We start from the raw sequence: 26,878 nt of genomic DNA, 5'->3' as shown, positions 1-26,878 counted from the left end.
GAGATAGGGGAGAGATGGGGAGAGATGGGGAGAGATGGGGAGATATGGGGAGATATGGGGAGATATGGGGAGATAGGGGAGATATGGGGAGATAGGGGAGAGATGGGGAGAGATGGGGAGAGATTGGGAGAGATGGGGAGAGATTGGGAGAGATGGGGAGAGATGGGGAGAGATTGGGAGAGATTGGGAGAGATTGGGAGAGATTGGGAGAGATGGGGAGAGATGAGACACGCATACCTGCCCATGCCGTCCGTTAAGGAGTGAGAATGGACTAGATTGAAGCGCGCACCCCGCGCCCAGTCATCATCCTCCGGCAGCACTACCATCCGCCATGAACCAATTTGGGGTCGGTGGCGGGACAACCAATCACGCGCACCCGCGCCCAATCACCACTGGCAGCACTACCAACCGCCATGAACCAATGATGCGTCGGTGGCGGGACAATCGATCACGCGCACCTGCAAATCTGCGCGGTCGAGATCGTGTCCCGCCTCGACTTCGCCCCAGAGGTCGGTCTGGTACCTAGCGGAGATGGGGGGAGATTGGGGGAGATTGGGGGAGATAGAGGTCGGTCTGGTACCTAGCGGATTTGGGGAGATGTGGGGAGCTTTGGGGAGATAGAGGTCGGTCTGGTACCTGGCGGTGTGAAATGGGGGAGATTTGGGGAGATTTGGGGAGATTTGGGGAGATGTGGGGAGATAGAGGTCGGTCAGGTACCTTGCGGCGTAACTGGGAGGATTTGGGGAGATAGGGGGAGATAGGGGGGGGGCGAGAGGTCCGCAGAGGTCTGGTCCTGCGGGGGAGAAGTGGGGAGATGCGGGGAGATTTGAAGAGATATGGGGAGGTCTTCCGCGTCTAGCGGCTTCGTACTGCTCGGCGACACGCGCAGCGACGCACACCTAGTGGGAGGTTCCTCGAGATTCCTCGAGATTCCCTAGATACCTATGAAGCGGAATCTCCCCATATCTCCCCATATCTCCCCATATCTCCCCATATCTCCCCATATCTCCCCATACCTCCCCATACCTCCCCGTGTCTCCCCGTATCTCCCCATATCTCCCCATATCTCCCCATATCTCCCCATATCTCCCCGTATCTCCCCATATCTCCCCATACCTCCCCATACCTCCCCATATCTCCCCATATCTCCCCATATCTCCCCATATCTCCCCATATATCTGGTACGCGCGCAGCGACGCACACCTCGCGCGTCCTCATCTCTCCCCACATCTCCCCATCTAATACCTCCCCATATCTCCCCACATCAGGTACGCGCGCGGCGATGCGCACCTCGCGCGCGCTCAGCCGCCGGCGATAGAGTGCGAGGGCCAGGACAAACGACTTGCACGACCCAGTCACCGAATCGAGCGCCGCCAGCGTCCAATCGTCGGCCGCGCCGAGGAGCCGCGCGGCAGCCGCAGCGGCAGCGGGCGGCTGCGGGGGAGATGGGGGATGGGGAGTTCACGGCGAGCTCTTCGCCCCGCGAGCGAGCACTTCCGAGACACTTCCGAGACACTGCCGCGACACTTCCGAGACACTGCCGCGACACGGCGGGCTCTTCGCCCCGCGAGCGAGCACGGCTGAAGAGCCGCCATGCAGTGTCGCGGCGGTATCTCGGAAGTGTCTCGGAAGTGTCGCGGCAGTGTCTCGGAAGTGTCGCGGCGGTATCTCGGAAGTGTCTCGGAAGTGTCGCGGCAGTGTCTCGGAAGTGTCGCGGCGGTATCTCGGAAGTGTCTCGGAAGTGTCGCGGCGGTATCTCGGAAGCGTCTCGGAAGTGTCGCGGCGGTATCTCGGAAGTGTCTCGGAAGTGTCGCGGCGGTATCTCGGAAGTGTCTCGGAAGTGTCGCGGCGGTATCTCGGAAGTGTCTCGGAAGTGTCGCGGCAGTGTCTCGGAAGCATCAAGTCTCTCGCGAATGTCTCGGCAGCGTCGCGGAAGTGTCGCGGAAGTGTCGCGGCAGTGTCGCGGCAGTGTCGCGGCAGTGTCTCGTCGGTGTCTCGGAAGCGTCGCGGCAGCGTCTCGGAAGTGTCGGAAGCGTCTTGAGAGCGGCTCACAAGCGCTACGCAAGCGTCTCGGAAGCGTCGCGGAAGTTTCTCGGAAGCGTCTCGCGGAAGCGTCTCGGAAGCGTCTCGGTAGTGTCTCGGAAGCTTCCTGCTCGACGACGAGGCTCGAGGTGGCGTTCAGCTGGACGCCCTCGGCATCCGCGAGCCAGGATATCAGCGGGTCGTACGCCGCCGCCTCCTTGGCCGCCAGCTCGGGTTCGTCCTCCGCGTCCGCCCGGAGCGCCACGACGTCTGTGTGCATCGTCCGCAGCATCGACGACGCCATCTGTGGCCGGATCGATGGCACCTGGTCGATGGACGTCGTGGCGAGCTTCATCAGCGGCATCGTGTACGGCTGGAGGAACTTGCCCTGCGCCTGCCACTCCATCGCCACCGCCCACGCCATCGCCTCGGTCGGCAGCTCGAGCGGAGACTTTGCGGGCGTCTGCAGCGCACGGCCGTCGAGCGTGACGGCCCAGCGCGCGGCGTGCGCGACGCGCTGCACGCCCACCGACTTGTACCATACCTTGATCCGGCTCTGCATCGAGAGGCCGCGGGAGGCGGAGTGCCGCGCCGAGTGGCGGGCCAAACTACGCTGTTTTTCTTCTTTTTATGACAATCGCAACCTTCGTCACAATGCCAACCGCGCGCGGCCGTCGACCGGCAAGCACACGCCTCGACTCGGACACAGTGTTCCGGGGGCAAGGGAGAGGGGCTGGCTCCTAGCCCGAGAGGAGAGCTTCCGAGACGCACTACGAGACCACGCACGCATCATCCCGCGGCCTGGCGGTCGGCGGGATTGCAATCAGTCTTCGCGTGCTGCCTGTCGTTCGCTCGGGCGCCTTGGGCGTCGGGGTGGCGAGCAGGGGACGCGGCTCTGAGCGACCAGCGACGCGTGCCGGATGGAGTCCGGCCGCGGGTGACTAGGGAAGTTCGCTCAGGATGTGTGGCAGTCAGTTTGGCTGAGTGTCTTGTCTTGTGGTTCTGTGTGTCGCTCCTGTGTGACCGTCATCGCCCGTCCTGCGTCCACCCATACCGCGTTGGTGTCCCAGTCGTTGGTCGGACTGTGTTTCGCCTTCCCATCAATCAATCTTGGAGCACTTGGTCAATCAATCAATTCTTTTCTTTGTGCGAGTCCGAGCCTCCTTCCTAATACGAATTTACTTTTCTTGGAGTGCGGCGAGCCCATCAGCAACGTTAACGAAGGAGTAATTAACCTACAACAAGTGTCATCTTTCTTCATCCGCGCGCCCTTGTGCAGCGTCCGCTATCTATCTGTCACTGCCCAGCGCCCCAGCCCCAGGCAGTCAGTCACCCCGCCCGTGTATCGCGCTGTCTGCGTGGCTGTGCGTCCAATAGTTCTACTCTGTCCAGGCGAATTGCTGTGCGCGTTGTCTATCTACTCTCCGACGTGAGGACCTCTCTCCATTGAGGACCTCTGGGAAGAAAGAGGTCCTCTGGCCTCAACGCACATCAGCAACGAATCGATTGTTCCTCCAGATGTAGGATGCGTGCAGCCGGCCTGTCTTGGCCTGGCGACGCGACCGTGTCGAAAATGGCTTGCTCAGAGGACACAGTGCTGCTTTGGCACCGAATTCGACTCTGACTGTGAGGGCTGTCAGTGGAGCATCTGTGAGGACCTTTGGGCTTTGGATTGTGAGGACCTCTTTGGACCCGAGGCCGAGCTGCAGGAGGTCACACATCAATTTGCGTTTTCTCGGCAGGTGATGAGTGTCTTCGTTGCACGTTGGTTAGCTCCGTATCCATGGACCATGCGGCTAATATCAACGCAGCTGCAGCAAGCACGAGTCGACAGACGAGATCGATAGGCCCTGAAAAGAGAGTCGAGATCGAGCTTGTATTGCGATAGAAGAAATTGAGAGTGGATTGTATTTTGTGCTCGATCTCTTTGTCTGAGAAAGTCGTGGGATTTTCCGTGTTCCTTTTTCTTTTCTTCGAGCAAACCGTAGGTAGGTAGAAAGGTGAAGAACAGCCAGGCTCGGACTGGACACCAACGCGGTATGGGTGGACGCGGGACAGATGATGACGACACGCACGAGCGACACACAGACACAAACAAGCTCACAAGACACACAGCCAGCTGGCTGCCACACACCCTGAGTTGGCGTACACATAACTCAGGGCCACATTCCTCCTGTCGCCCCCCCCAGCACTCCAAGGTGCCAAGAGAAACAAACAAGGGCACAACATCACAACAGACGACAGGAGGTAATATGCGAGGCTAGAGCAGGCTTGCTCGTCCTCTAGCAATCTCCGCCGACCGCGAGGCCGGACTAGACCGTGTGTGGGGTCATGTGAGGTGTCTCTGGTGACTGGTCACTAGCAAACCAAAGGTTCGAATAAGAGATTTGATTTCGCTGGGCCGCTGCCGTGCTCGCTGGTCCCTGCACAATGCAGCAGAACAGCAATTTTAACGCGAGGGAAGGCAGTTGGGTTTCTTTTAGTTTTTTTTGCGTCATGATGGCCTCCCGAAAGCGCGCCCGCACCGCCGGCGAAGGCGAGGAGGAGGGCGCGGCTGTGCCGGTCGCGGATGGCTTCGAGGCGCCCATCTTTGGCGCCCGCGTCGTCGGACAGGTCACCACGCTGGCGCTCGAGGGCGAGGACGGCCCTCTCGCATCGCTGCAGCTACGTGCCGTTGCAAGCGATCGCGCGGGCGGCTGGTACGTCACGACTGTGCACTCGCTGCTGCACGTGCCGGCGGCCGGGCGCATCCGCACCGTCGCGACCTGCGAGGATTGCCGCGGTATCGCCCTCAGCCCCAATGGTAGCGCGCTGTTTTTGGCGGACTACGGCAACCACAAGATCCTGCGGGCGGAGGTGGCGACGGGCGCGGTGAGCACTGTCGCGGGCAGCAGCGACGAGGATGGCGTGGGAGACGCGGCGCATCTCCACAAGCCACGCGGTATCGCCCTCAGCCCCGACGGCAGCGCGCTGTTTGTGGCGAACACGGGAAACCACAAGATCCGGCGGGTGGAGGTGGCGACGGGCGCGGTGACCACGCTGGCGGGCAGCACCAGGGGCAGCGCTGACGGCGTGGGCGGCGCGGCGCAGTTCCACAACCCATCTGGCGTCGCCGTCAGCCCGGACGGCAGCGCGCTGTTCGTGGCGGACCATTCCAACCACAAGATCAGGCGGGTGGAGGTGGCGACTGGCGCAGTGAGCACGCTCGCCGGTAGTGGCATTGCTGGCAGCGCCGATGGCGTGGGCGGCGCGGCGCAGAACAACAAGCCACACAGCATCGCCGTCAGCCCCGACGGCAGCGCGCTGTTTGTGGCGGACTTCGGCAACCACAAGATCCGGCGGGTGGAGGTGGCGACGGGCGCGGTGACGACTGTCGCGGGCACTGCTGGCAGCGCTGATGGCGTGGGCGGCGCGGCGCAGTTCAACTACCCAATGGCCCTCGCCATCAGCGCCGACGGCAGCACCCTCTCGGTCTGCGCAATGGGCGGCCTCCGCCAGGTCTGCGTGGCTGCGCCTCCTCCGCCTCCCTCCTTTGCGCCGATTGTGGTGCCGTCCTCGACCTTCTTTGCTGACATGAAGAAGATGCGGGGCAACGCCAGCCTCCCCACCGGCCTGGTCACCTTCATCGTCGGCGATGACGAGGAGCGCATCGAGCACGTGAGCAAGAACCTGCTCTGCGTGCGGTCCGAGTACTATGGGAAGATGTTTGGCATCGGCATGAAGGAGCGCGACGCCGCCGAGATCACGGTGCCCAAGACGGACCTCGCCAGCTTCACCGCCTTCATCGACTACCTCTGCACCGACCAGCTCGACCTCGGCGAGCTGGAGGGCGAGCAGGCGCGGCGCGCGCTCGTGCTGCGGGAGCTGGCGCAGATGTACCAGGTGCCGCGCCTCGAGCTGCTCTGCGCGCAGGCGCTGCAGGAGAGCGTCGGGCCGGCGAGCGCCGTGCCGCTGCTCGAGGCGGCGCACACGACGGGCGACGGGCGGCTCCTCGCGCAGTGCCGCCGCTACGTGGCCGACCACGCCGCCGAGGTGCGGGCGAGCGGCGGCGTGGAGCAGCTGCGCGACCTGGGCGTGGCCAAGGGGCTGCTCGGCGACGCGCTCGACCAGGTGGCGGAGCTGAAGATGGGGGCGGCGCGCACGGCCGCGGGCCAGAGGGCGGCGCCCGCCTAGTGTCTGGATAGCGCGATCATCGCCTTGAGGCAGCCTCGCCTCTCCGCACTCCACGGCCCTTTGTGGCTTGTGGTGTGGGCGCGCTTGGCAGGGTCTCGTCGTGTTCACACATCGTTCACGCATTTCGGATGTCGCATCGGACTTCTCTGGTTCTCATTTTCACATTCTGCCCGGCATGCATCTCAATCAAATCTCAGGGGTGCGCCGTGTGTATAACGGACACGTGGCACTGGAGTTTAACCTGGGTCCTGGCCGCGCCCGTTGGGTCCGTGAGCCGCGCTCTCAACCCCTGGTCAACCGAGGCGCGAGGGTCCTTCCCCTTTACCTTTATAGCGACTACGAGATCTCGTTTGCTTTATGCATTATGGCGTTTGAGGGGGGGGGGGGCGACTTCGTCTCTACCGAAAGCATGCGAAAAGCGAGACGATAAAGCCGGACCCCCCACTCGTTCCAACGACTCCGTCTCCCCACACCGCAAAATGTAAATATGGGGCGGTTTCCGTTGAGACGCGGTCGGGGCCCACGCACAGGCCCACGCTCTCTGTCTGCGAGTTTGGCTCTTTGGCAGGGTACACCGTCCACCCAGTAGCCAGTTTCAACGTGCGTGCACCTCACTGGCGGGTCGAGACCGTCCGACGCCCTCTGCCGCGCAAGCGGGCCCGACACCGTGGTCCACGCGCGGCCCACTGCGCCTCCTGCGTCTACGCCTCGGCCCGCTACGCCTCCTCGGCCTCGTCCGCCGCTTGGTCGACCTGCATCGAGCCTGCCTCCGCCGCATCGGGAGCACGGCTGGACTCGCCTCCCTCGCCGCCGCCCCCATCTCCGCCACCGCCTTCGACGTCGCCACCCTCCCCACCGCCGCCGCCTGCGCCGCCGCCTGCGCCGCCGCCGCCCTCGCCGCCGCCCTCGCCGCCGCCCTCGCCGCCGCCCTCGCCGCCGTCGTCGCCGCCGCCGCCGCCGCCGCCGCCCTCCTCCTCCTCCACCTCCTCCTCGCCCGTCAGCTGCTGGATCTTTTGGCGCGCCTGCGCAGCGAGACGCAGCGCATTCTCGCGCTCGCCGCCGGCCACCGTCGCCTTTGCAATCTTCTCGAAGCGGAGCAGCCGCGCGCGCCACTTTGCGACCTCGCGCCCCGACGCGTCGCCCCGCGTCACGTTGTACGACAGCCACCACTGCTCCGGCTCGGCCGCGCCTCCGCCCGCCGCCTTGTCCGCAGCACGCCGGCGCATCTCCTCACGCTCGCGCCCCTTGCGCTCTCTCTCTTCGTCGGCGGCCCGCTCCGCCTCCTCCTCCGCCTCGCGCGCCCGCCGCAGCCGCTCCTCCTCCTCCGCCCTTCGCAGCAGGTCCTGCTCGTCGAACTTCTCCGCATGCTCGCTCATCGCCGCCTGCACCTTGCGCATGTGCTTGCGCATGTGCACCGGGTTGAGCGGCACCTTGAACCGCTGCAGCTCCGCCTCCGAGGGGGCATCGTTGGACAGCGTGTCGAGCCCGGCCAGGCGCGTGCCGACCGACGTGCGCAGCTGCAGCGACATCTCGACCAGCTTCTTGCCCAGCCGGTACGGCCGCGGCGCCCGCTTGGTGGCGATGACCAGACCGACGTAAAACGACTTTTGGCCGTTGAGCCGCTGCACGCACCGCACGAGCGAGTCGACCGCCACGCGATTGAACGCGCGCGTCTCGATCCAGACCTCCGCGTGCCGACGCGGCATCACGAGCGCCCTCAGCTCGTCCGCCGACAGCGCCGTCTCCCGCGCCGTCTCCCGCGCCTCCGTCGCCTCGCGCTTGCGCCGCTCCTTCTCCGACGCCTCGCGGGCCGCCGCCGCTTTGGCCGCGGGGCCGCGCTTGGCCTCGGTCGCGTACGCGTCGCGCAGCTTCTTGGTCGGAAGCGCCTCCAGCGGGTAGACCGCCTTCTTCTCGTACGCGCGCCACGCAAAGAACTCGTGCGGCCCGAACCCGCCGTCGGGCCGCTCGTCGAGGAGGTGGACGGCGCACGGGCGGAGGACGCAGTCGGAGTGGTTCTCGTCGAAATGCAGCGAGAAGAAGAGCTCCGACGGCGCCGCGGTGAGCGTGCCTCCCTCGTACTTGACCTTGCCGCTCGCTCCGGCCATCTTTGCGTACTCGTGGACGTCGCCCTCGCGGTAGTACCAGCGCGCGTTGAAGTAGACCTCCGACGAAGCAAACGAGTAGACGAAGATCTCCTGCAGTCGCGCGACGTAGGGCACGTCGGCGCCGTTCTCGAGGTAGCAGTCCTGCCCGACCTCGTACGTCTCCTCCCCCTTCTGCATCGAGCGGTAAAAGACCTTCCCGTCCGCGCGGTGCGACGGCCTAACGAAAGGAGAGCCACCTCGATATCTCGGCGACATCTCGGCGACATCTCGGCGACATCTCGGCGACATCTCGGCGACATCTCGGCGACATCTCGGCGAATCTCGGCGACATCTCGGCGACATCTCGGCCTGCCAACCGCTACCGCGGCCTCCTCGTCCTCCTCGCCCTCGCTCTCCTCCTCGCCGCTCCCCTCGCTCTCCTCGCCGCTCGCGCCCTCCGACTTCTCGCCCTCGCCGCCGCCCTCCGCCTTGGCGCCACCGCCCTCCCCCTCCCCCTCGCCGCCCTCGCCCTCGCCCTCGCCCTCGCCGTCCTCGCCCTTGCGCTCGCCGGCGGCCGCGGCCGCACCGACGTCCGGCGGCGACACCTTCTCGCCGGGGCCCGCGGCGGAGGGGCCGCCGTCCTCCGCCTCCTCCACCTTCCGCTTCTTGCGCGCGGGCTCCTCCGAGCCCGCCCCGTCCGCCGCGTCCTGCGCCGGCGCCGCCGGCTCCGCCTCCGCCGCCGCTTCCGGCGCCGCTTCCATCGGCGCGTCCTCGGCCGCGCCGCCGCCTCCGCCGCCGCCGGTGCCGCCCTCGGCGAGGATGCGCGCCATCGCTGTGTCGACGGCCGCCTTGACAAACTTCTTGTGCGCGCGGAGGGAGCCGTCGGCGCCGGGCAGCAGCTCCGTCTCGAGCATCCGGAGCACCACCTTGACTGAGATGGTGTCCCAGTCCTCGCGGCGCAGCAGCCGGTCGATCGCCGCGTTCACGGACTCGTCCGTGAGCCCGGCAGGCCAGTTTTCCGCCGCCATGGCGCTGCAGGGTTCGGCCTCTAAGATGTGAGGGGCTGGGACGCGTTCATTACGGTCTACCGGTAGACTGCGGTAGACTCGTCTACCAAACGGTCTACCGTCTACCCCAGTCTACCGGTAGACGGTAGACGGGCCACCCCTCAGGCCTGCAGGCGCCACGGCGGCGGTCGGTGGGCGAGGCGGGCGAGGCGGGCGAGGCGGGCGATGCGGACGTGGACGTGGACGTGGCGGGCGGGGCGGGCGGGGCGCGGGGCGCGGCGGCTCTGCTTAGTGAGGGTCCGCCCGCATGCATGCCTACAGTGCGAGTACAGGCCCTTCGATGAGAGAGCACTCGCAATTGTAAATAAAAGCACCGAAAATTCTTTTGAGCTCGGCGACGCGTCGCGGCGGACCTTCGCGAGCTCGGTGATCTCGGGCGATCTCGAGCGAGATGTTGGACATGGACTCGACGTGGTCTGCGTGAGCTGATGTCGATCATCACGCCGTCGAGACTTTGGCGAGGCGCGGGGCGCGATGGCAGCGCCGCCGCCGCCTACTCTCCTTCATCTCGAGGCGAGATCGCGAGCTCGGTGATCTCGGGCGATCTCGAGCGAGATGTTGGACATGGACTCGACGTGGTCTGCGTGAGCTGATGTCGATCATCACGCCGTCGAGACTTTGGCGAGGCGCGGGGCGCGATGGCAGCGCCGCCGCCGCCTACTCTCCTTCATCTCGAGGCGAGATCGCGAGCTCGGTGATCTCGGGTGATCTCGAGCGAGATGTCGGACATGGACTCGACGTGGTCTGCGTGAGCTGATGTCGATCATCACGCCGTCGAGGTTTTTGGCGAGGCGTGGGGCGCGCTGGCAGCGCCGCCGCCAGCTACTCTCCTTCATCTCGTGACGAGATCGCGAGCTCGGTGATCTCGACGTCTCGTGCCCGACTCTGACTCGCGCGACTGCTTCTGGCTGCTCGTTCCGCATTCTTCTACCCACCACCATCCCCTTGTCTCCTCCAATGTCTGAGCAGTCGAACCGTATGGCAAGGCCAAGCTGCTCAACTTGAGGGGACGAGGCCAGCATTAGCAGTAGTGTCGCTAGCTTAGCGGTGGGATATGCACGCGCCAACGCCCGTCCAGGACGGACGGAGGCGTTAGGACAACGCAACCCTAACCCGTAGCCAAATTGGCACTCGGGCGTGTGCGCGCGTAGACACTACTCTCCTTGCTGTGTGTCCCTACGGCATATTAATGCCGATAAATGCCTCAAGAGCCGAGTGTGGGCCGGAAAGCCCAGCACTCTCTCGCCAGGAAGCATCGCGTTACAAAGAGCTACGGGTGTTTCGTGTGCGAGCGGGAGTTTTGTTGTAAAATTCTGATTATCAGTACAGATCGCCCGGGCTAGGGATCCCTAGAAGCCACAAGTCTAAGTCTTAGAAAAGCAAACCTTGCCCTGGGCGATACAAGAGTGTGCCTCTCTCTGCGTGTGATCCGTGTGTGTCACTCTTTACGCACTGTCTGACGACAACGCGACGAGAACGATGTTCGGTCCCCCTCCCCGCTCGGCGTGTCCGCAAGGCTGGTTGTGCTGGGGTGTCATGGAGCATGCGTCTGGCAATGTACAATGCGGCCCGCGTGTGGCCGCTGGGTGGAGCGACCCGGCGCCCGCAGCAATCCGCAGCGTCGAGCCCCGGCGGCACGCAAGCTGCGGTGCTTCGTTTCAGCGGCCAAATTGAGTGGGCTCGTTTTGGCGTCGAGACATCAGAGCTCGCGCACCGCGACCATCGCGGCCAGCTTGAAGCGCTGGTGCGAGAGCCACACCACCCCCGCCTGTTCACAGCTGCAGGTTGTTAAGAGACGCCGTTCACCGCGAGACACCCACACGCTGCGTGGCCCCCGCCTGCAACCGCTCGCGCACCGACGCGGTCTGCAGCAGCGCGCCTGCAGGAGTGCTTGAGGAAAGGTGTGTAGGAGGAAGGCGCGGGGGGCGGGCTGCCCGCCGGCAGCAGCGCGCGTCGGTCGAGCTTGGCAGGCAGCGCAGACACCGAGGCGAGCTCGGGCAGCAGCGCAGCCATCAAGTAGGAGACCCGCTGGGCGCGCCGCAACGGCGGGTAGCCGAAGCGGGAAAGCCACTCGGCCGACGAGGGGGGCTCGGGCATGTCTGCGGGCCAGCCGCTCTCGGGGGGCGGCGGGAGAAGCGGCAGCATCTCGCGCAACGCCGGCAGCCGCCGCAGCACCTCGTCGTCTAGCCAAGCGTCCGCCTCCTCGGCCACCGCCTCCGCCTCCGCCTCCTCCTCCGCCTCCTCGGCCACCGCCTCCTCCTCCTCCGCCTCTACCGCCCCGCCCCGCCCGCGGGTCTCCAGCCGCGCCGAGAGCGTTGCGCAGAGCACAATCTCGCGCCACAGCGCCTGCTCGAGGGCGAGCAAGAAGGGCTGCGAGTACGCGTCGTACGCACGGCCGAGCCCAAACCGCGCTCCGCCCTCGCCGGCGAGGCCCGCCGCGCTCAGCTCCCGGCCAAACTGCGCCTCGAGCGCGCGAGCAACCGGGTCCGCCGAGTTCAGCGCCGAGGCGGCGGCGGCGGCGGCCTGCCGCGCCGCGGCGGCGGTGGAGGAGATGGAGAGCGAGAGGTTCAACGGCGCTCGCTCCTCGATGGCGGCGCACGCCTCGCCTTGGTCGCCCACCGGCAACGCCTCCGCCTCCGCTGATACCGCCGCCGACCAGTCGATTCGGCTCTCGGCGCTCGCCCATGTCACACCTGCAGCTGCCGAGGCGGCGCGCGCGGCTTCATTGAGGGCGGAGCCGTCGGCGAAGTGGCCGTTGCGGCGGAGGTGGAGGCGCGCGGCGGCCTGCTCCTCCTCGTCAGGAAGTAGCAGCACGTCGCCTCGCACGAGCGGCGCGTCGGAGCGCACGCCGATCGCTCGCACGCGGCCGACCGCCACGGTGAGGGCGATGATGCCTGTGCGGTCGATTCACGAATCGGTTACGACATGCTGACGCTGCGATGCTGCTGCTGCTGCTGCTGCTGCTGCTGCTGCTGCTGCTGCTGCTGCTGCTGCTGCTGCTGCTGCTGCTGCCGCTGCTGCCGCTGCTGCTGCTGCTGCTGCTGCTGCCGCTGCTGCTGCTGCTGCTGCTGCCGCTGCTGCTGCTGCTGTGCGATGATGCCTGTGCAGTAGATTTAGTGCTGCTGCTGCTGCTGCTGTCGCTAGAGATGCGGTTGCTGCGATGCTGTCGCCAGTGATGTGGTTGCTGTGATGCTGTCGCTAGTGATGCTGCTGCTATTGCTGCGGTTGCTGTGTGGTGATGTTGGGTTCTACAATTCCGGCTCACCGCCGCTGCGGAGGCGGCGAACGTCACGAAGCTCTGTCAGGACGCCGGGGCTTGCGAGGGCGCGGTAGGGCGAATCGGTCGGCGCGGCGGCGGATGACTCAAAGTGCGCAAACAGCCGCGGCCCGCCCGCGGCGCGGGCGAGCGACTCGAAGGTGTGGATGAGTGCCGGGTCAAAGATTCGGAGCACTTGCACGACACCGGGCAGCGGGCTCGCCCACGGGGCGCAGACGAGCGGCAGGTCGGCGAGAGAGCCGGGTGACGCGTCGCCTGGCTCCGCAGAGGCGGCTCCCGGGCAGGAGGCGGCGAAGCAGCGCTCCAGCAGCTCCTGTTGCTCTCCGCCGCCCGAGGAGGGGACCAGAGCGAGGAGGGGACGGCGCGCCCGGCGGCTGACGGCGAGATGGTGTGTCGTTCGGCGACAGCCCGCAAGGCCGTGCAGCAGGGCCGCGGTTGGCGTTGCCAGCGCGAGGGCTAGGGCGAGGATACGGGGCGACAGCATCGGCGCGGGTGATTAAAAAAGAAAAATTTCCTTATTGCAATCAGTCTTCGCGTGATAGGTTCCTGACTGCACACAGGACCTTTGAACGTGTGGGCGGCAGCTGTCTGTTTACAGGCGCTGGCCGCCCGCGCGCGCGCCGGACCGGCTCCGGCACGTCCGGCGCCGGGCGGCGCGCGTCCACACTGCGCGTCGCGCAAAAGGCGAGCGCTCGCCGCCGCTACGGCGGCGGCGGCGGCCGACGGCCGACGGCCGACGGCCGACGGCCGACGGCAGACGGCAGACGGCATACGGAAAAGAAAAAAATGGATTTGTGAGGTCGGGAAACCCGGAGCGCAGAGCCAACCCTCGGGGACCCGTGTTGACTTTAAGGCCCTTGCCCTGCGAACGCGCACCCCCGGGCCGGAGAAGGGGGACGCGTGAATCCATCCCTGGTGGTGTCCTCCACTCTCGCGCTGCTCGCTCGCCCGTGCGGAGGGCATGGCCGCGGAGGAGGCGAGTACGCGCTGCGCTGCGCAAAGCTGCGTGTGCTGAAGGTGCATCTGGTGCTTCCTTTCGGAAGTGCGCACCTCCTGCAGCTGGTGGAAGGCCGTGCCGCCGCTCGCCTGCTCCGTGGACAGGGCGGGGAGGCGGCGCCGCAGCGCCGCAGCGTCCGCTGCACGCCGGTGCAGCACTCTGCTGCCTGGTGAGCAGCCTGCTGGTGGTGTGCGCGGTGTTGGCGAGGCGGCTTTGGCGCTGTAGTGCCTGCCGCGGCGAGTGGCGCGCGGCACGCGCGGCGCCGCGCGTGGCCCGGACGGCGCCAGAGAACGCGCTCGATGAGCCAGCCGGGGCATCCCCCGGGTGTGTGTGTGTGCTGCTGGCTGGTGCTGGTGTATCCGCGCGCCTTGCGGGGGGGCGGGGGGGCGGGGGGGGGGGGGGGGGAAAAAGACCCTCTTAGCGCCGGCAACCCCGACTTTTGCGACGGGATTTGGGTTTATATTATACCACGGGATTTGGGTTTTGGCGATGACTAACCACCCAAGACAGCTTGGAGAGCTCCCGGTAACGCTACATTTCGTAACGATCGTCGCTATTGGCCATCTGCCTCCTGCAGCCTCTGTTGGGGCGGAATGCGGAGGGTTTTCGGCGCGATGCCTCCGGCTAGTACACGGTACTGCTCTGCCGCAAATTCTCCTGCGCTCGCGTGACGTGTGGGGCGCGTGCACTGCGCTCGAAAGTCGCGATTTGGCAATAGGCGCTCGAGCCGGCGCGCAGTGGAGGGGGCGCCGCGCAGGGGGATCGGGGGGGTGCGAGAGGGGGCGTGGGTCGGGCGCGCACCGGCCGGCTCCGGGAGCGGCCGTCACGTCGAAGAGGGGACCTGCTGTGCTGCTCGAATGACGACGCATGCCGCTCTGCTGCGCCGCCGATAGCCCCTCTTCCGAGCCGGCGCGTGGCGGCGAGCCGCGTCCAGTATCGCTGGTGCGGTGGAGGCGGCAGCTTGCATCGGCCGGCAGCGGGTGCGGCCATCACGTCGATGAGGGGGGGTTGTCGGCGACTCGTGTGGCTCGAGGCCTACGCTGCGCCGCCCAAGCCCTACTGCCGATCCAGCGCCTGGCGTTTGGGGCGAGCCGCGGTCGTCGTCGCTGATGGTATATGGCGGCGGCGGCGGCGGTTCGCCCTTCCCTCCGGCCGCAATTCCGATCCCGCCGCGCTCGCGGGAGGTGGCGTGCATACACCTCACGCCCTTTCTCCTCAACGGCTATCCGTGCTTGCTGTGCCCCTGCGTGGTGTGTTTCAAGTTCTTACAACCCAAGGTGATAGAGGGCAAAAAAATCGATTGCGCTCTTGCCGATCCGCACCTACCTAGGCTCTTGGGTGGCGCGCCCCAGCTCTTCACAACGAACCTGGTTACTCGCACCTGCCCCAATATGGGGCTGCTTGCTCTGCTCCATCTCCATATTTTCCAGGCAACCCTGGGCCTCTGCCCCGGCACCGCTGGCGGCCAGGGCGACCCGCACCTTTTTGGCGCGCACGGCGGCCACACCGACTTTCGCGGCCGCGATAACACGTTCTTCAATGTCGTGTCTCACCAGAAGATGAGCGCGAACGTCAAGACGAAGGACGGAGAGTTCCGCCTGCAGGGCGCCACCGTCAATGGCAGCTGGATGGTGGAATTCAATCTGATCGCGACAACGCCCGCGGGACTTCTCTATTGGACCTATGACGCGGCGAGGATCTCACCCGCCTCGCTGCTCGGCTTCAGTAACGGCACCTGTGGCGGCGTCCCCTTCAAGCTCACGGGCGCCAGGATGGGCAACCTCCTGCGCAATGGGCCCGCGTCTTGCAGGTGCGGCCCGCGTAGGATGGTGCTCTCCTGAGCATCATTGCCTTCCCATTCCCTACTTGCCTTCCCCTGTCCTGCAGGCGAATCACAGCTCCGTGAAGGTCTTGATGCCGCTAGGGCCATCACCGTCGCGCCCAAGGCGACCCCGGACTACTTCCACAGGTCTGACCGCATCTCCGGGCCGGAGGCGCACGCCTGCCCCGGCGTGCAGCGGTCGGCCCAATGCTTTGGATGAGCCCGGGTTGCCCGCCCGCACAGGTGCGCCTGGACCAACTGTTCACCCTCCTGCGTCCCGAGCGGAGCCTGGTCGTGGCGCCCCACGGCCTCGTTGGGCAGACCTTTGACGGCTCTGACGTCGGGGTGGACGGAGCGGTCGACCCGAAGCCGCAGCTCGGCGAGCGCATGACCACGAGGGCGATGGCGGAGGGCTCGATCGAGGGCGTGTGGCAGGACTACGTCATGCCCTCGCCGTTCGCGACGGAGTTCAAGTTCAGCCGCTTCGGCGTGACCAAAGCACCTCCTCGCAACGTCACCACGCTCACGGGGCGCAAGTTCAAGTTCGCAGCGGCCGCGTCGTCGACCTCCGCAACGGCCTTCCACGACGAGGGCACCGACGAGATCACCGAGGCCTCCCGCCGCCGGCTCGAGGAGTCGTGCTCGCCTCCATCACCGCCACCACCTTCGCCGCCACCACCCGCGGACTCAGAGGTGGCGTCGTTGGACCTGACCACCACCGACTCCGATGTCAAGGGGTTCATCGGCGGCTTCAGCGACGAGACCTACGGGTACTTGGTCCCATTCCACAACGGTAGGTACTTCGGCAGCGTAGACGTGCTGGATCTGACCACCACCGACTCCGACCTGAAGGGGCTCTTTGGCGGCTTCAGCGACGGGACCTACGGGTACCTGGTCCCAGTTGACAACGGTGCGTACCACGGCAAGGTCGCCCGCTTCTCGCTCTCCGACTTCAGCAGTGTCGAGGTGCTGGACCTGACCACCACCGGTGTCGAACCACCAGCCCGACGCGCACTGCAGACGGCACCGCCACTAACGCTAGACCCCTCGCTAGCGAAGCGGCGCGACCTCACCCTCAGTGGCTCTCTGCTGAGCCGAGCCGTCAACTACACGCTTCGTGTGCTCAGCTGCTATCCTCCACCTCCAGATCTCTGTGGCAGCGCGGAGACGATAGTCCACTTAACGGACGAGCCTCTTGAGGGGCTGATCGTTACAGCGAGCACTCAATCGTTGGGGCCTCTTGAGAAGGCGGTTCCTTTGGTTGCTCTCCGAGACTCCAAGCGCGCCCTACAATCAGAAATGGAACAGCTGTCTGCTGATGCGGGTGGCTGAGGTGGCGGGCCGGAAGCTCACGTGCTGGCAGTACGACCAGACGTCGTGGTCGGCGCGCGAATGGATGCCCGTTTGCGCTGCAGCGACTGTCGGTGCAGCTTTGGACGGCTCTCAAGGACGAGGCACATCGCGCCATTGGTGCGGCGTCACGCGGCCGCGAGGGACCGCGGGGGGAGGTTTGTGGGATGGGGGGCTCTAAGGGGAAGGGAGCGGGGGGCGCCCAGTAGGGCGCCGGCGCCCCGGAGTAGAGGGCGTCGTGTAGGCCTCCTTTCGGTATACAAAACTGTTGGTGCAAGCTTGACCTGGTTGGCCTTGGGAGGAAAGAACAAAAACGAAAATGGGTGCCGGGGTGCGCGGTGGTGCAGCGGAATAGAAGCGGCACCCTCGTGAACGGGAAGCAACTACTTTGCTTAGGTTAGGTTAGGTTAGGTTAGGTCAGCGTAGGAAGGTGAAGAACAGCCAGGCTTGGACTGGACACCAACGTAGGTAGGTAGGTAGTAAGGTGAAGAACAGCCAGGCTCGGACTGGACACCAACGCGGTATGGGTGGACGCTGGACAGATGATGACGACACGCACGAACGACACACAGACACAAACAAGCTCACAAGACACACAGCCAGCTGGCTGCCACACACCCTGAGTCGGCAAACACATAACTCAAGGCCACATCCTCCCTGTCGCCCCCCCCAGCACTCCACGGTGCCAAGAGTACAAACAAGGGCACAACAAACAACAGACGACAGGAAGTGATATGCGAGGCTAGAGCGGGCTTGCTCCACCTCTAGCAATCTCACCGGCCGGCAAGGCACGGACGAGACCGTATGTGGGGTCTAGTGAGGTGTCTATGGACGCCCTCCTCAGAGGCTAGCTGCCTGCGGCTAGCCCTATATCTCGCACTCACAGGCAATGACAATCCAATGTATGAGTGTATGCAAGCAGAGGCGCGTGTGCTGATTCTAGATCGCACGCCGTGGCATATGACTTGGGAGGCGTGCGACCGCAGCGCACCCGTCGTAAGGTCGGCGGGCGCGCGTGTCAGCGAGAGAGTTGCGGGCGGAGCCATACCCGACTTCTAGAGGAAGAGCCCCGCGCCACGGTTGCCAGCCGTGCCTTCGCGGGACCCGCCCCTCGAGCCGCGTCTCGTCGCCCACTGTCCCTGAGTGCGTCCCGCCTTGGCGGCACACACTCGACGAGGACAGTCCGGCCAACGAGATCGTGTCGCGCGCCGGCGACGGTTGCGGCGTAGTGGTTTCGAGTGCGAAGCGAAGATGGCACGCCCACCGCCCTGCATCGCAGACCGGGCAAGGAGGGGCCTGCTCCCGTTCCGCGAGGAACAGGAGGTCTCCCCCCCTCCCCCGGCCTGAGCAGCGACGGTGGAAGGCAGCCCCTTGAGTCGAGGGCGGCGCGACCGTTGTTCCGCATCAAAGACCAGAGGCCCCGGTCAGGACAGATGGTCGCGCCGCCCCGCTCCGCCCGCCCGCCGATGCGCCGCGCCGCCGCCCGATGATTATTAAGTAATAATTCATTAACAAATACTTACCAACGCTCTTGCTTAGGTAGGTAGGTAGGTAGGTAGTAAGGTGAAGAACAGCCAGGCTCGGACTGGACACCAACGCGGTATGGGTGGACGCTGGACAGATGATGACGACACGCACGAGCGACACACAGACACAAACAGGCTCACAAGACACACAGCCAGCTGGCTGCCACACACCCTGAGTTGGCGCACACATAACTCAAGGCCACATCCTCCCTGTCGCCCCCCCCAGCACTTTGCTTAAGGTGGCAGTCCGGGTTTTGCGAGACGGGTGTCGTCCCGCAAGATGGCATCACGCTCGCACCTGCCGACCGCCGCCACGGCGGCGAGACGCCTTCTCCGCCACCGCGGCGCCGGCCACAGGCCAGCGCTAGGCAGCTGCCGGCCACACTGGGCCGGATTTGCCGGCACTCGTCGCCGCACACTCCTATGTCCACGCCGCTGTGACGTCTGGCGACGAGGCGCCGGCCGCCAAGCTTCATCGCCAACGTGGTCGCTCGCTGGTCCTCTCGGCTCGGACACGCGTCGGCCCAGCTCACACGAGCTCCAGACAGCCACCAGTCGCCACGCGCAAAGCGTACGGGTCGCCGGCTCCCTGTTGTGCTCTCACGCTGGCCGGCGTAAAACTGTACTGGCAGTTGTCATGCCGTACCCGTCGCGTTTCGAAAGGGAGCCCTCAATCGACGCGTCTACACGCACCGTGCCACCGCTCTCCACAACTGCTACCGTGGACATCAAGCTCCTCGACTCGATCTGCGGCTACGACGGCGCTCTAGCTGCTGGCTCTCGCGGGTGTCTGGCGACCCGCTCAGGCTTGCGAAACGGCCGGCCGCGGCGACGTGTTTCGAGCTCGCTGGCCTTCTCCGCGCGGCTGGGCCCGCCCCTAGTCGGGGCCGACCCGCCCAGTCACTGGGCAGCGCGTGCGCCGTCATCCTGGACGACGGTGTGCTGGTGCATCCGGGAGGCTCCGCGGGGCTGCTCTAGCAGCCTCGGGAGGGTCGAAAATCGAAGCCGGAGCGGCGGACCACGGAAGCTCCACGGACGGTGAGGCGGGCTGTGGTTGGCCCCCCCTGACCGGGTGAGGGAGTGGCGCCCCGGGAGTGCCGCTCCGGCAACGTCTGTGGCTCCAAGGTACCGTGACCGCGGTGCTCGCTCTCGCGGCCGTCTCACGACCCGCTCGAGACGAAAACTGGAGCGGACGGTGCGACGAACCGCGAGTGGGATGGTCTGCTCCGCGCGGCTGGGCCCGCCCCTAGTCGGGGCCGACCCGCCCAGTCACTGGGCAGCGCGTGCGCCGGCGTTCTGGACGACGGTGTGCTGGTGCATCCGGGAGGCTCCGCGGGGCTGCTCTAGCAGCCTCGGGAGGGTCGAAAATCGAAGCCGGAGCGGCGGACCACGGAAGCTCCACGGACGGTGAGGCGGGCTGTGGTTGGCCCCCCCTGGCCGGGTGAGGGAGTGGCGCCCCGGGAGTGCCGCTCCGGCGACGTCTGTGGCCTCCACGGTACCGTGACCGCGCCGGCCTCGCTCGCGGGGAGGCTCTTTCGGAGCCGTCGGCCTCCGAAACCGTCGCGTTGCTGCGCCTGGACGGCTTCGATGCTCGCCAAACCCGTCGGCACCGTTCATATACACATGAATTGTGAGTGAACGCGCATTTTTCTGATAGCTTACTGAAATGTTCCCGGATTCTAGTTTCGATCTAGTCCTAACGGACACAAAACAGAGGCCTCCTAGCACGGAGAAGCGACTAAGAGTCGCCGATATGCGAGTAAGCTATCAGAAAAATACGCCCGGAATCACAATTGATCCCGTCGACAAGGCGCCCCAATCGCGGAGGTCTGGCGCGGGCGTGGAGGCGAGCATCGACGCCTCGACGGTTGCTCTTCAGAGGTCGTAAACAGGCGCCTGAAAAAGGAGAGAACGCGAGACTGATCACGCGCGCGGAAAAGCCCGAGGGGCGAATCTAAAGTGCCGAGGCGCTTGCTAATCACCCCAGCTAGGGCCACGGAGGCGCTCGCGGCAGGTCTCCGCGCGCGCGCTGGCCGGTGGCAGCTGATCTCGGGCGGCGGGCGGCGGGAATGGGCTCGGGCGGCACCTTTTGCCCTCAAAAGTCGTTCGAGAGTACCGGGTCGCGGCGGGAACGCGCCCATCCGCTCGATGGGTGTCAGGAGTCGATCGCCTGCGCCAGGAGCGAGCACGGGAGTCGTCGCGATGGGAGTCGTAGCGGCGTGGCGCTCGGCTTCGAGAGAGCGACGTGGGCGCGGCGGCGCGGGCGGCCGGTGGGGCGCGTGAGGTCCGCACCTTCGCGACGGGCAGGCTCGATACGGCCGCTGGCCGGGGCGGCCGCTCGACCGGCCGCCGCGGTCGTTCCGGCGGCGGCGTCGGCGTCGGCGTCGCGAGCGAACTTGCTCGCATTCGACGAGCGACCCTCTTCACAGAACCCGGACTGCCACTTAAATGTCACAAAAAAGAAAACAAAATGCTGGCGTCTCCGTTTCCGCGTTCCTTTGTACATGGCGCTCCCAGCAGCCTGCGAGGCGCACACGCGGCAGCACAACAGCGCCGGTGCTGCGACCGCCGGCGGGCTGAAGGGCGGAGCGTGGGGCTACTGCGCCCATCTCCGGGCATATGGTCTCAATTTTGATTTTGGGCTCGCGAACAGCCTTTTGGCGCTCAGGCCGTCATCGTCCTTCGAGTTTGGGTGTGGCCTCGGTTTGTACACCTCCTGGCTGTACCAAGTCGGGGACGTGCAGCCCGCTATTGGGGTGGAGCCGATGCCCATGCCTTCGTCCATCTTCCGCGCCGAATCAGCCTGGCCTCAGCAGCTCGTGAGCGATCTGCTCAACGAGAGCGCCGGGTCCCAGGAGTGCGTACGCGCACTCGGCCAACAAGACCTTGTCTTCAGTATCGAGGTGGCCGAGCACATTCCACGGCATCTGCATGCGGCTCTCGCTGATTTGCTCGTGTCACGCACCCGCGGCTTTCTCGTGTTCAGTGCAGGGCGTCCGGGTCAGCCGGGGAGGGGCCATATCGCCAACCGACCGACCGACGAATGGGAGCGTGAGTTCACGTCACGAGGGATGATATTCCTTCCTCGAACCACTGCGCGCTTCAGGGGCGCGTCGCGCAACGGCGAGATCAGGAGGAACGTCCGCGTCTTTGCTGCAGCTCGCGCGCAGCTTGGGATGGCGTTGGATGCGCCCCAGCCCGGCACCTGGGGCGAGCCGGCACCCTCCGCAAGCCACAGTGCGTACGTGAGCTCCGGGTGCCGCGCTCAGATGTGGCGGGGGCTCGAGACAACCGCGCACGATAAGTGCAACGCGACCCATGCGGTTAGCGGCCGCAAGCTGCTGAGCGTGACACGGCACTACGCCAGCGGGGGCAAGCGGGTTGAAGAGGCTGGCAGGCTGTTCGCCGTGCCTATTCCCGGCCACGCAGACGGGTCGTCGCAGAGGGCGGTGAATGACACCGAGGCCATTTGGTTCCCGCGCCACCGACTGCGTCAGGGAGAGCTAGCGCTCTGGCCCGCCCTTGTCCAGCAGGCAGCGGACGACTGCTGGGGCTACATGCAACTCTCTTGAGATGTCATGCTTGCGTCCCCTGCCATCAGTGGACGCTTTTCTACGATCCGTTTCCTTGCAGCTCTAACTTCACGACGCTCGAGGTTCGGGGTTTTAGCAGCTGTGAGATGTGACACAGCGTTGCGGGCGATTTATGTCAAAAGGCTAAGCTCGTAAAAATCACGGTCGCGGCAGGCAAAAAGTCCCCGGGAGCCGGGTTGTTGCACGAGTATATGGGGATCACGATGTCTCCTCGCTCGCGGGATCGCTCGCCGCGTCGCTCGCGGCATCGCTCGCAGGAAAACATCGACAGTCGTCTCGGCCTTCCCTGTTTCCCGGCAGCCGAAAGTCCTTCTTTCGTTCTCAGTATCAATTATCTCAATATCGCCGTAATTCATTAATTGCTTGGTCTCGGCTCTTCCTTGGTTCAAGGCCGTTCTGCGGCCACCGACTGCTTCACCCAACGGACGCTCAACCGCCAGCACGATTGTGCACAACTCGTCCACGAGATCCCGTGCGCTCGCCCCGCCGCTATACCCGATGGTTGGCGGCGTGTCCGATCTCGCGTCGGCGCTGGAGCGGAAGACCTCGCTCGATTCGCTCTTCGGGAGTGACTCAAGCCGCTCGCGCAGATCCTCACTCACCGGATCATGCTGCAGTCGCTCCCACAGGTCCTCGCTGATCGGATCGTGCTCGACACGGCGCAAGCGCTCCTCCTTGGTCCAGATTGGCACAGGCCACGCCCAACTCACTGGGCCGAGACGGCGCTCGTGCTGCGACCTGGCCTCGCTCTCCAGGAGCCGCGCGAGCGAGGTGGACGGCTCGTTGCGCTCGCTGGTGGCAAGAGAGGTGGACGGCTCGGTGCTCTCGCGCGTGACGAGCCTGGGCGCTGGCCAGTTTGGGCGCGCGCCTTCCCGAGTTCCGGGCATGCCAGCCTGCGCCAGCAACCTCCGATTAAGCCGTCTCCGGTGCGCAGGTGCGTCTCGCTCGTCACGGATGGGCGCGGGACGCCGTACGCCTTGAAGGCGCTGTGGAAGGGGCAGCTCCTCGCGTCGGACGGCGTCGGGGCCGTCGTACGCGAGCGCGACCTCCTCGCCTCCGTGAGCCACCCCGCAGTCGTCCAGCTCGCCGCGTCCTTCCAAGACGCGCGGCGCGTGTTCCTGCTGCTCGAGCCGGTGCTCAACGATGGGCTCAGCACGCCTCTCCCTGTGCACAGCGCCTCGTCGCACGAAAAGGTGTGATTAACAGGCCCTCGGCGGCGAGCTCTTTGCGCTGATCCACATGCTCGGGCGCTTCGACGAGCACCACGCCCGCTTCTACGCCGCGAGCGTCGCCGACGTGCTCGGCCACCTGCACGACGAGTGCGGCATCGTGTACCGCGACCTCAAGCCGGAGAACCTGCTTCTTGACGGCACGGGCCACATCAAGCTTTGCGATTTTGGCCTCGCCAAGCGGCTGCGCGCAGGCTGCGGCTGCGTGCGCGCAGCCGAGCGCACCACCACCATCTGCGGCACGCTCCTCCCTGCAGCGATGGTGCTCCAAGCGTCGCCCCGGAGCCCTCCTGGAGCCCTCATGTAGGCACGCCCGAGTACCTCGCTCCAGAGATGGTGAGGGGCGAGGCGTACGGAGTTGCGGTCGACTGGTGGGCGCTCGGGCTGCTGCTGTTCGAGATGCTCTCCGGGGTGCCGAGATTTGCCGAGATTGGCCGAGATGCGCATCGAGAGGGGGTGCAACGAAGCAACACCAGTATCCATGGCTGCCTTCGCTAACCTCCGCCGCCGCTTCACAACCACCGCCCTCCATCGCCGCCCCCGCCACCTCCAACATTGACGACTACCTTGCAGGTGCCGGCCTACCGCGCCGACAGCGACAAGGAGGCGCGTCGCTCCACTCTCGCCCCTTGAACGCAGCATGCGCACAGCTCATCCGCCACCCCGCCAGGGGGGTCGACCGCCCGCTCCCCGCTGACGACCGCCCCCGCTCACTGCGCGCCCTCGATCCCCGCCCCGCGCAGGTGTACGCAAAGGTGCTGCACTCCGACCCCGCGCTGCTCGTCGTTGTGGAGCCTCCGACGGCGGCGCTATCGCCGAGATGTAGCCGAGATGTAGCCAAGCAACCTGCACGCAATCTCCACCTCGCGGCTCGACATAGCGAAGACGTAGCCGCGGTGTCCCGAGATATTGCCGAGATGTTGCTCTGCGCCCGGACAGAAAGGAAAGCTGCCAGGCAAGAGACGGACGACGGACGCGAACAGGCGGCGCTCATCGGCGCGCTGCTCCAGAAGCTGCCCGAGAAGCGTCTCGTGGGGCGTGAGGCCGTCGGCGCGGCGCCCTTTTTCGACGGCTTCGACTGGGAGGCCGCGCCCTAGATGCTAGTACTCCCCCCCTCTCCCTCTCGTCCATAGATTGTGCAATGCAGCGCTCAATAAGACACGACGTCATCTTGATCGTCACACAACGCCAACTGAACGCAGCAGCATGAGCTGTATCCCGTATTCAATCGCGATGCACGTAGCCGTGTTCACGCCTTGACGCCGTGAAGTGTTCATGACGCAGGCGCTGCGCGGTCGGCGGATGCGGCCGCCGTACGTCCCTCGCTTGGCGCATGCCACCGACACGTCCAACGTCATCCAAGTCGAGAAGTAGCCGAGATGCCGAGATTGGCCGAGATCGACGAGCCCAGATGCGATCCCTGCATTCCAGCAATTGCGCCAGAAGGCACGCATTCCACCGCACTCAGCTGCATTGTAGCAGTGACCATCTGCCTTCACAGCCTGCACATTCGTGCGACGGCCTAGCACTGCACGACACCGCACTCCTACCCCCCCCCCGTCCTTGATCTTGCCAGGTCGACAAATACGCGCGCTGCTCGTCGGAGGCGGACGGGGCCCTGTGGGACCGCCACCTCTCGACGGCGCTGCTCAAGGCGCGGGAGGACCCCTTCCGCGCCTTCCCCTGCGACGTCTGGAGCATCGACAACAACGTCTGACGAGCCTTCAGTCGGCACTGGCAGCCTCCGCGCCGCCCCTGTGTTTAATGGCATAGCGCTCCTCACCGAGTGCCCCGCGCAGGCACCGACACCGATGCAGGTTGCCGGGGCGCACTCTCTTTAGTTTATAGCATAGAGTGCAGAGTTACGCGGATACACACCGCTGAGAAGGCTGTTGCTCTTGGTGTGTCGAATGCTTGTGTTGTGCGCAACCGTGGCCAGGTTTCCACGCCACGGACACTTCTTTTCCACTCTGCACCGTGGGGCTCCTGCCCGTGTCCGGGCGTGGAGATGCGAGGGTCGCCCCCCCTTGCCCCACCACAAGTGTGTGTGGAGACGTTTACCCCTCGTACCTCACCTTACCTTACTCTGCACCGGATGACATAGAAGAACAACGCGCGAGGCACAGCACCTGGCCACTCCTCTCGCAGGCTGCCCTGAGACTGAGCCCAGTCACGCAGCCCGACCCGCCCCGTTCGTCTCTTCCCCAAACCCCATCCGAGTGCGCTCTGCTGCCATCGCCTCGGCTATTCTCGCCGCCTCGTCGTCCGCCACGGCTCCCAACCGCGCCGATTCTTTCCCCGCTGATGTTTCAACCCGTGTGGCCTCCGCGTGTGAGGAGGCGGTCAGTCTTGCCGCCTCGGCGTCAGCGACAATCGCCACCCGTGTAGCCTCCGAGGCCGCTGCCGCCAGTCTCGCCTCCTCCGCCATTCCGGCCGCAGCCAGCCGTGCCTTCTCCGCCTGTCCTCGAACAAAGAAGAGGCGACGACGAGAGGAACCGGCAGAGGATGCAATGACGTGACCCCCCCCCCCACCCCCACCCCCACCCCCCCCTCACCCACGTGCACTGGGCCTTGCACTTGCAATGCCGTGGGGCTCCTGTCGTCTAGACGTGGAGACGCCGACCTTACCTTACCTTACCTAGGAGCTGAACCCAGCCACACCGCGACGTCGGCAGTGTGGCCAGCGCGCGCGTGGCGAGAGGACACACCCCTTGGAGTGTGTGCGCGTGTGTGAGTGTATGCGCCGCGTGCCGACGCTCGCCAGCCGCGGCGTCGTCCACCTCGCCTCCGCCGCCCTCGCCGCGACGATGCTCTCCTCCTACTCCTCCGCGTCGGCGAGGACGGTGGTCGACTTTTCGGCGCCGTCGACAGCGGCTGCCTTCGCCGCCGTGGACGACCGCGTCATGGGCGGCGCCAGCACGTCGCGAGTGGTGCACGAGGACGGCGCGGCGCTCTTTGAGGGCAACCTCATCGTCGAGGGAGGCGGCTTCGCGAGCGTGCGGTACTTGGGCGAGATTTCACTCTCGCCCGAGGCGGAGGCGCTGTCGCTGGAGGCGAGGAGTGACGGGAGGAAGGGCTACAAGCTCACACTGAGCAGCGCCGCGGCACCTCAGGGCGTCTCGTATCAGCTCGTCCTGCCGCAGCTCGACGAGGGCGCGCCGTTCGAAAGGTTGCGGCTGCCGTTGGCCGACTTCAAGCCGTCGCTGCGCGGCCGGCCTGCTACCGACGCGCCGCCGCTGCGGGCTGCAGACGTTCGCGGCCTCGGCCTGATGCTGAGCCGGTACGAGAGCGGTGGCGGGATAAAGGAGCCGATTGCGCCGGGCTCGTTCCAGCTCCGCCTACGAAGGCTTGCCGAGGCGGAGAGCGAGCTGGCGATCAACGGCCGGAGGTGGGTCAACCCGCAGTGACGCTGTGGGGAGAGGCAGAGGCGAGGCCGCCGCGCACCGCCGCCCGCACGGAGCCCCCCCACATACAGCTGCAGCATGCGATGTAAGTGTAAAATAAATAAATAAACAAAGTGCAGTGTGGAAAATCCAAAATCCAAATCGCAAAGGTAGGTAAGGTAAGGTAAACGTCTCCACACACACGAAGTGGTGGGGCAAGGGGGGGCGACCCTCGCATCTCCACGCCCGGACACGGGCAGGAGAGAGGTTGTCTGTACTGCTACGCATATGTAGTCGCCCAGAATGCACAGATCGGCCATGTTATGTAAATACGCGCCCGCGATCCATAGTGCGT

General features: G+C 65.6%; 8 protein-coding genes across 8 annotated transcripts; 5 read left to right on the top strand and 3 right to left on the bottom strand.

Moving 5' to 3' along the window:
* Positions 1-401: 401 nt before the first annotated feature.
* Positions 402-2,584, bottom strand: EMIHUDRAFT_233696 (ATP12 chaperone protein; the record flags this gene model as incomplete). Its single annotated transcript, XM_005781994.1, has 3 exons — positions 402-515; positions 1,291-1,434; positions 2,159-2,584. The coding sequence occupies 3 exons, from the start codon at positions 2,582-2,584 to the stop codon at positions 402-404; spliced, it is 684 nt and encodes a 227-aa protein (XP_005782051.1).
* A 3,011-nt stretch (positions 2,585-5,595) lies between these two features.
* Positions 5,596-6,195, top strand: EMIHUDRAFT_365786 (hypothetical protein; the record flags this gene model as incomplete). Its single annotated transcript, XM_005781993.1, has 1 exon — positions 5,596-6,195. One exon carries the CDS (start codon positions 5,596-5,598, stop codon positions 6,193-6,195), a length of 600 nt encoding a protein of 199 aa, XP_005782050.1.
* A 716-nt stretch (positions 6,196-6,911) lies between these two features.
* On the bottom strand, positions 6,912-9,307 carry EMIHUDRAFT_233694 (hypothetical protein; the record flags this gene model as incomplete). Its single annotated transcript, XM_005781992.1, has 3 exons — positions 6,912-6,958; positions 7,232-8,471; positions 9,122-9,307. The coding sequence occupies 3 exons, from the start codon at positions 9,305-9,307 to the stop codon at positions 6,912-6,914; spliced, it is 1,473 nt and encodes a 490-aa protein (XP_005782049.1).
* A 1,738-nt stretch (positions 9,308-11,045) lies between these two features.
* EMIHUDRAFT_113654 (hypothetical protein) lies at positions 11,046-13,107 on the bottom strand (the record flags this gene model as incomplete). Its single annotated transcript, XM_005781991.1, has 3 exons — positions 11,046-11,114; positions 11,330-12,240; positions 12,612-13,107. 3 exons carry the CDS (start codon positions 13,105-13,107, stop codon positions 11,046-11,048), a joined length of 1,476 nt encoding a protein of 491 aa, XP_005782048.1.
* Positions 13,108-15,011: 1,904 nt separating this feature from the next.
* Positions 15,012-16,774, top strand: EMIHUDRAFT_113653 (hypothetical protein; the record flags this gene model as incomplete). Its single annotated transcript, XM_005781990.1, has 3 exons — positions 15,012-15,430; positions 15,590-15,632; positions 15,686-16,774. 3 exons carry the CDS (start codon positions 15,012-15,014, stop codon positions 16,772-16,774), a joined length of 1,551 nt encoding a protein of 516 aa, XP_005782047.1.
* A 4,048-nt stretch (positions 16,775-20,822) lies between these two features.
* EMIHUDRAFT_233689 (hypothetical protein) lies at positions 20,823-21,890 on the top strand (the record flags this gene model as incomplete). Its single annotated transcript, XM_005781989.1, has 1 exon — positions 20,823-21,890. The coding sequence occupies one exon, from the start codon at positions 20,823-20,825 to the stop codon at positions 21,888-21,890; it is 1,068 nt and encodes a 355-aa protein (XP_005782046.1).
* Positions 21,891-22,310: 420 nt separating this feature from the next.
* Positions 22,311-25,267, top strand: EMIHUDRAFT_424040 (hypothetical protein). Its single transcript, XM_005781988.1, has 8 exons — positions 22,311-22,771; positions 22,846-23,044; positions 23,118-23,379; positions 23,448-23,551; positions 23,714-23,746; positions 23,884-24,225; positions 24,425-24,502; positions 24,717-25,267. The coding sequence occupies exons 1-8, from the start codon at positions 22,410-22,412 to the stop codon at positions 24,855-24,857; spliced, it is 1,521 nt and encodes a 506-aa protein (XP_005782045.1). The 5' UTR covers positions 22,311-22,409; the 3' UTR covers positions 24,858-25,267.
* Positions 25,268-25,878: 611 nt separating this feature from the next.
* On the top strand, positions 25,879-26,547 carry EMIHUDRAFT_233686 (hypothetical protein; the record flags this gene model as incomplete). The annotated part of the gene is made up of 1 exon (XM_005781987.1): positions 25,879-26,547. One exon carries the CDS (start codon positions 25,879-25,881, stop codon positions 26,545-26,547), a length of 669 nt encoding a protein of 222 aa, XP_005782044.1.
* Between the last annotated feature and the right edge of the window lie 331 nt (positions 26,548-26,878).

The sequence above is a fragment of the Emiliania huxleyi genome (genome assembly GCF_000372725.1).
Source record: "Emiliania huxleyi CCMP1516 chromosome Unknown EMIHUscaffold_196, whole genome shotgun sequence".
NCBI classification, from domain to species: Eukaryota; Haptophyta; order Isochrysidales; family Noelaerhabdaceae; genus Emiliania; species Emiliania huxleyi.
Note: the sequence above shows the minus strand (reverse complement) of the source record. Positions and strands in the feature narration are given on the sequence as shown.

Coding starts and splice junctions, on each gene's coding strand:
- EMIHUDRAFT_424040 (XM_005781988.1), top strand. CDS start 22,410: ATGGTTGGCGGCGTGTCCGATCTCGCGTCGGCGCTGGAGCGGAAGACC. Junction 23,747..23,883: donor GCGCCGACAGCGACAAGGAG/GCGCGTCGCTCC, acceptor CGCCCCGCGCAG/GTGTACGCAAAGGTGCTGCA. Junction 24,226..24,424: donor TCGACGGCTTCGACTGGGAG/GCCGCGCCCTAG, acceptor TTCATGACGCAG/GCGCTGCGCGGTCGGCGGAT.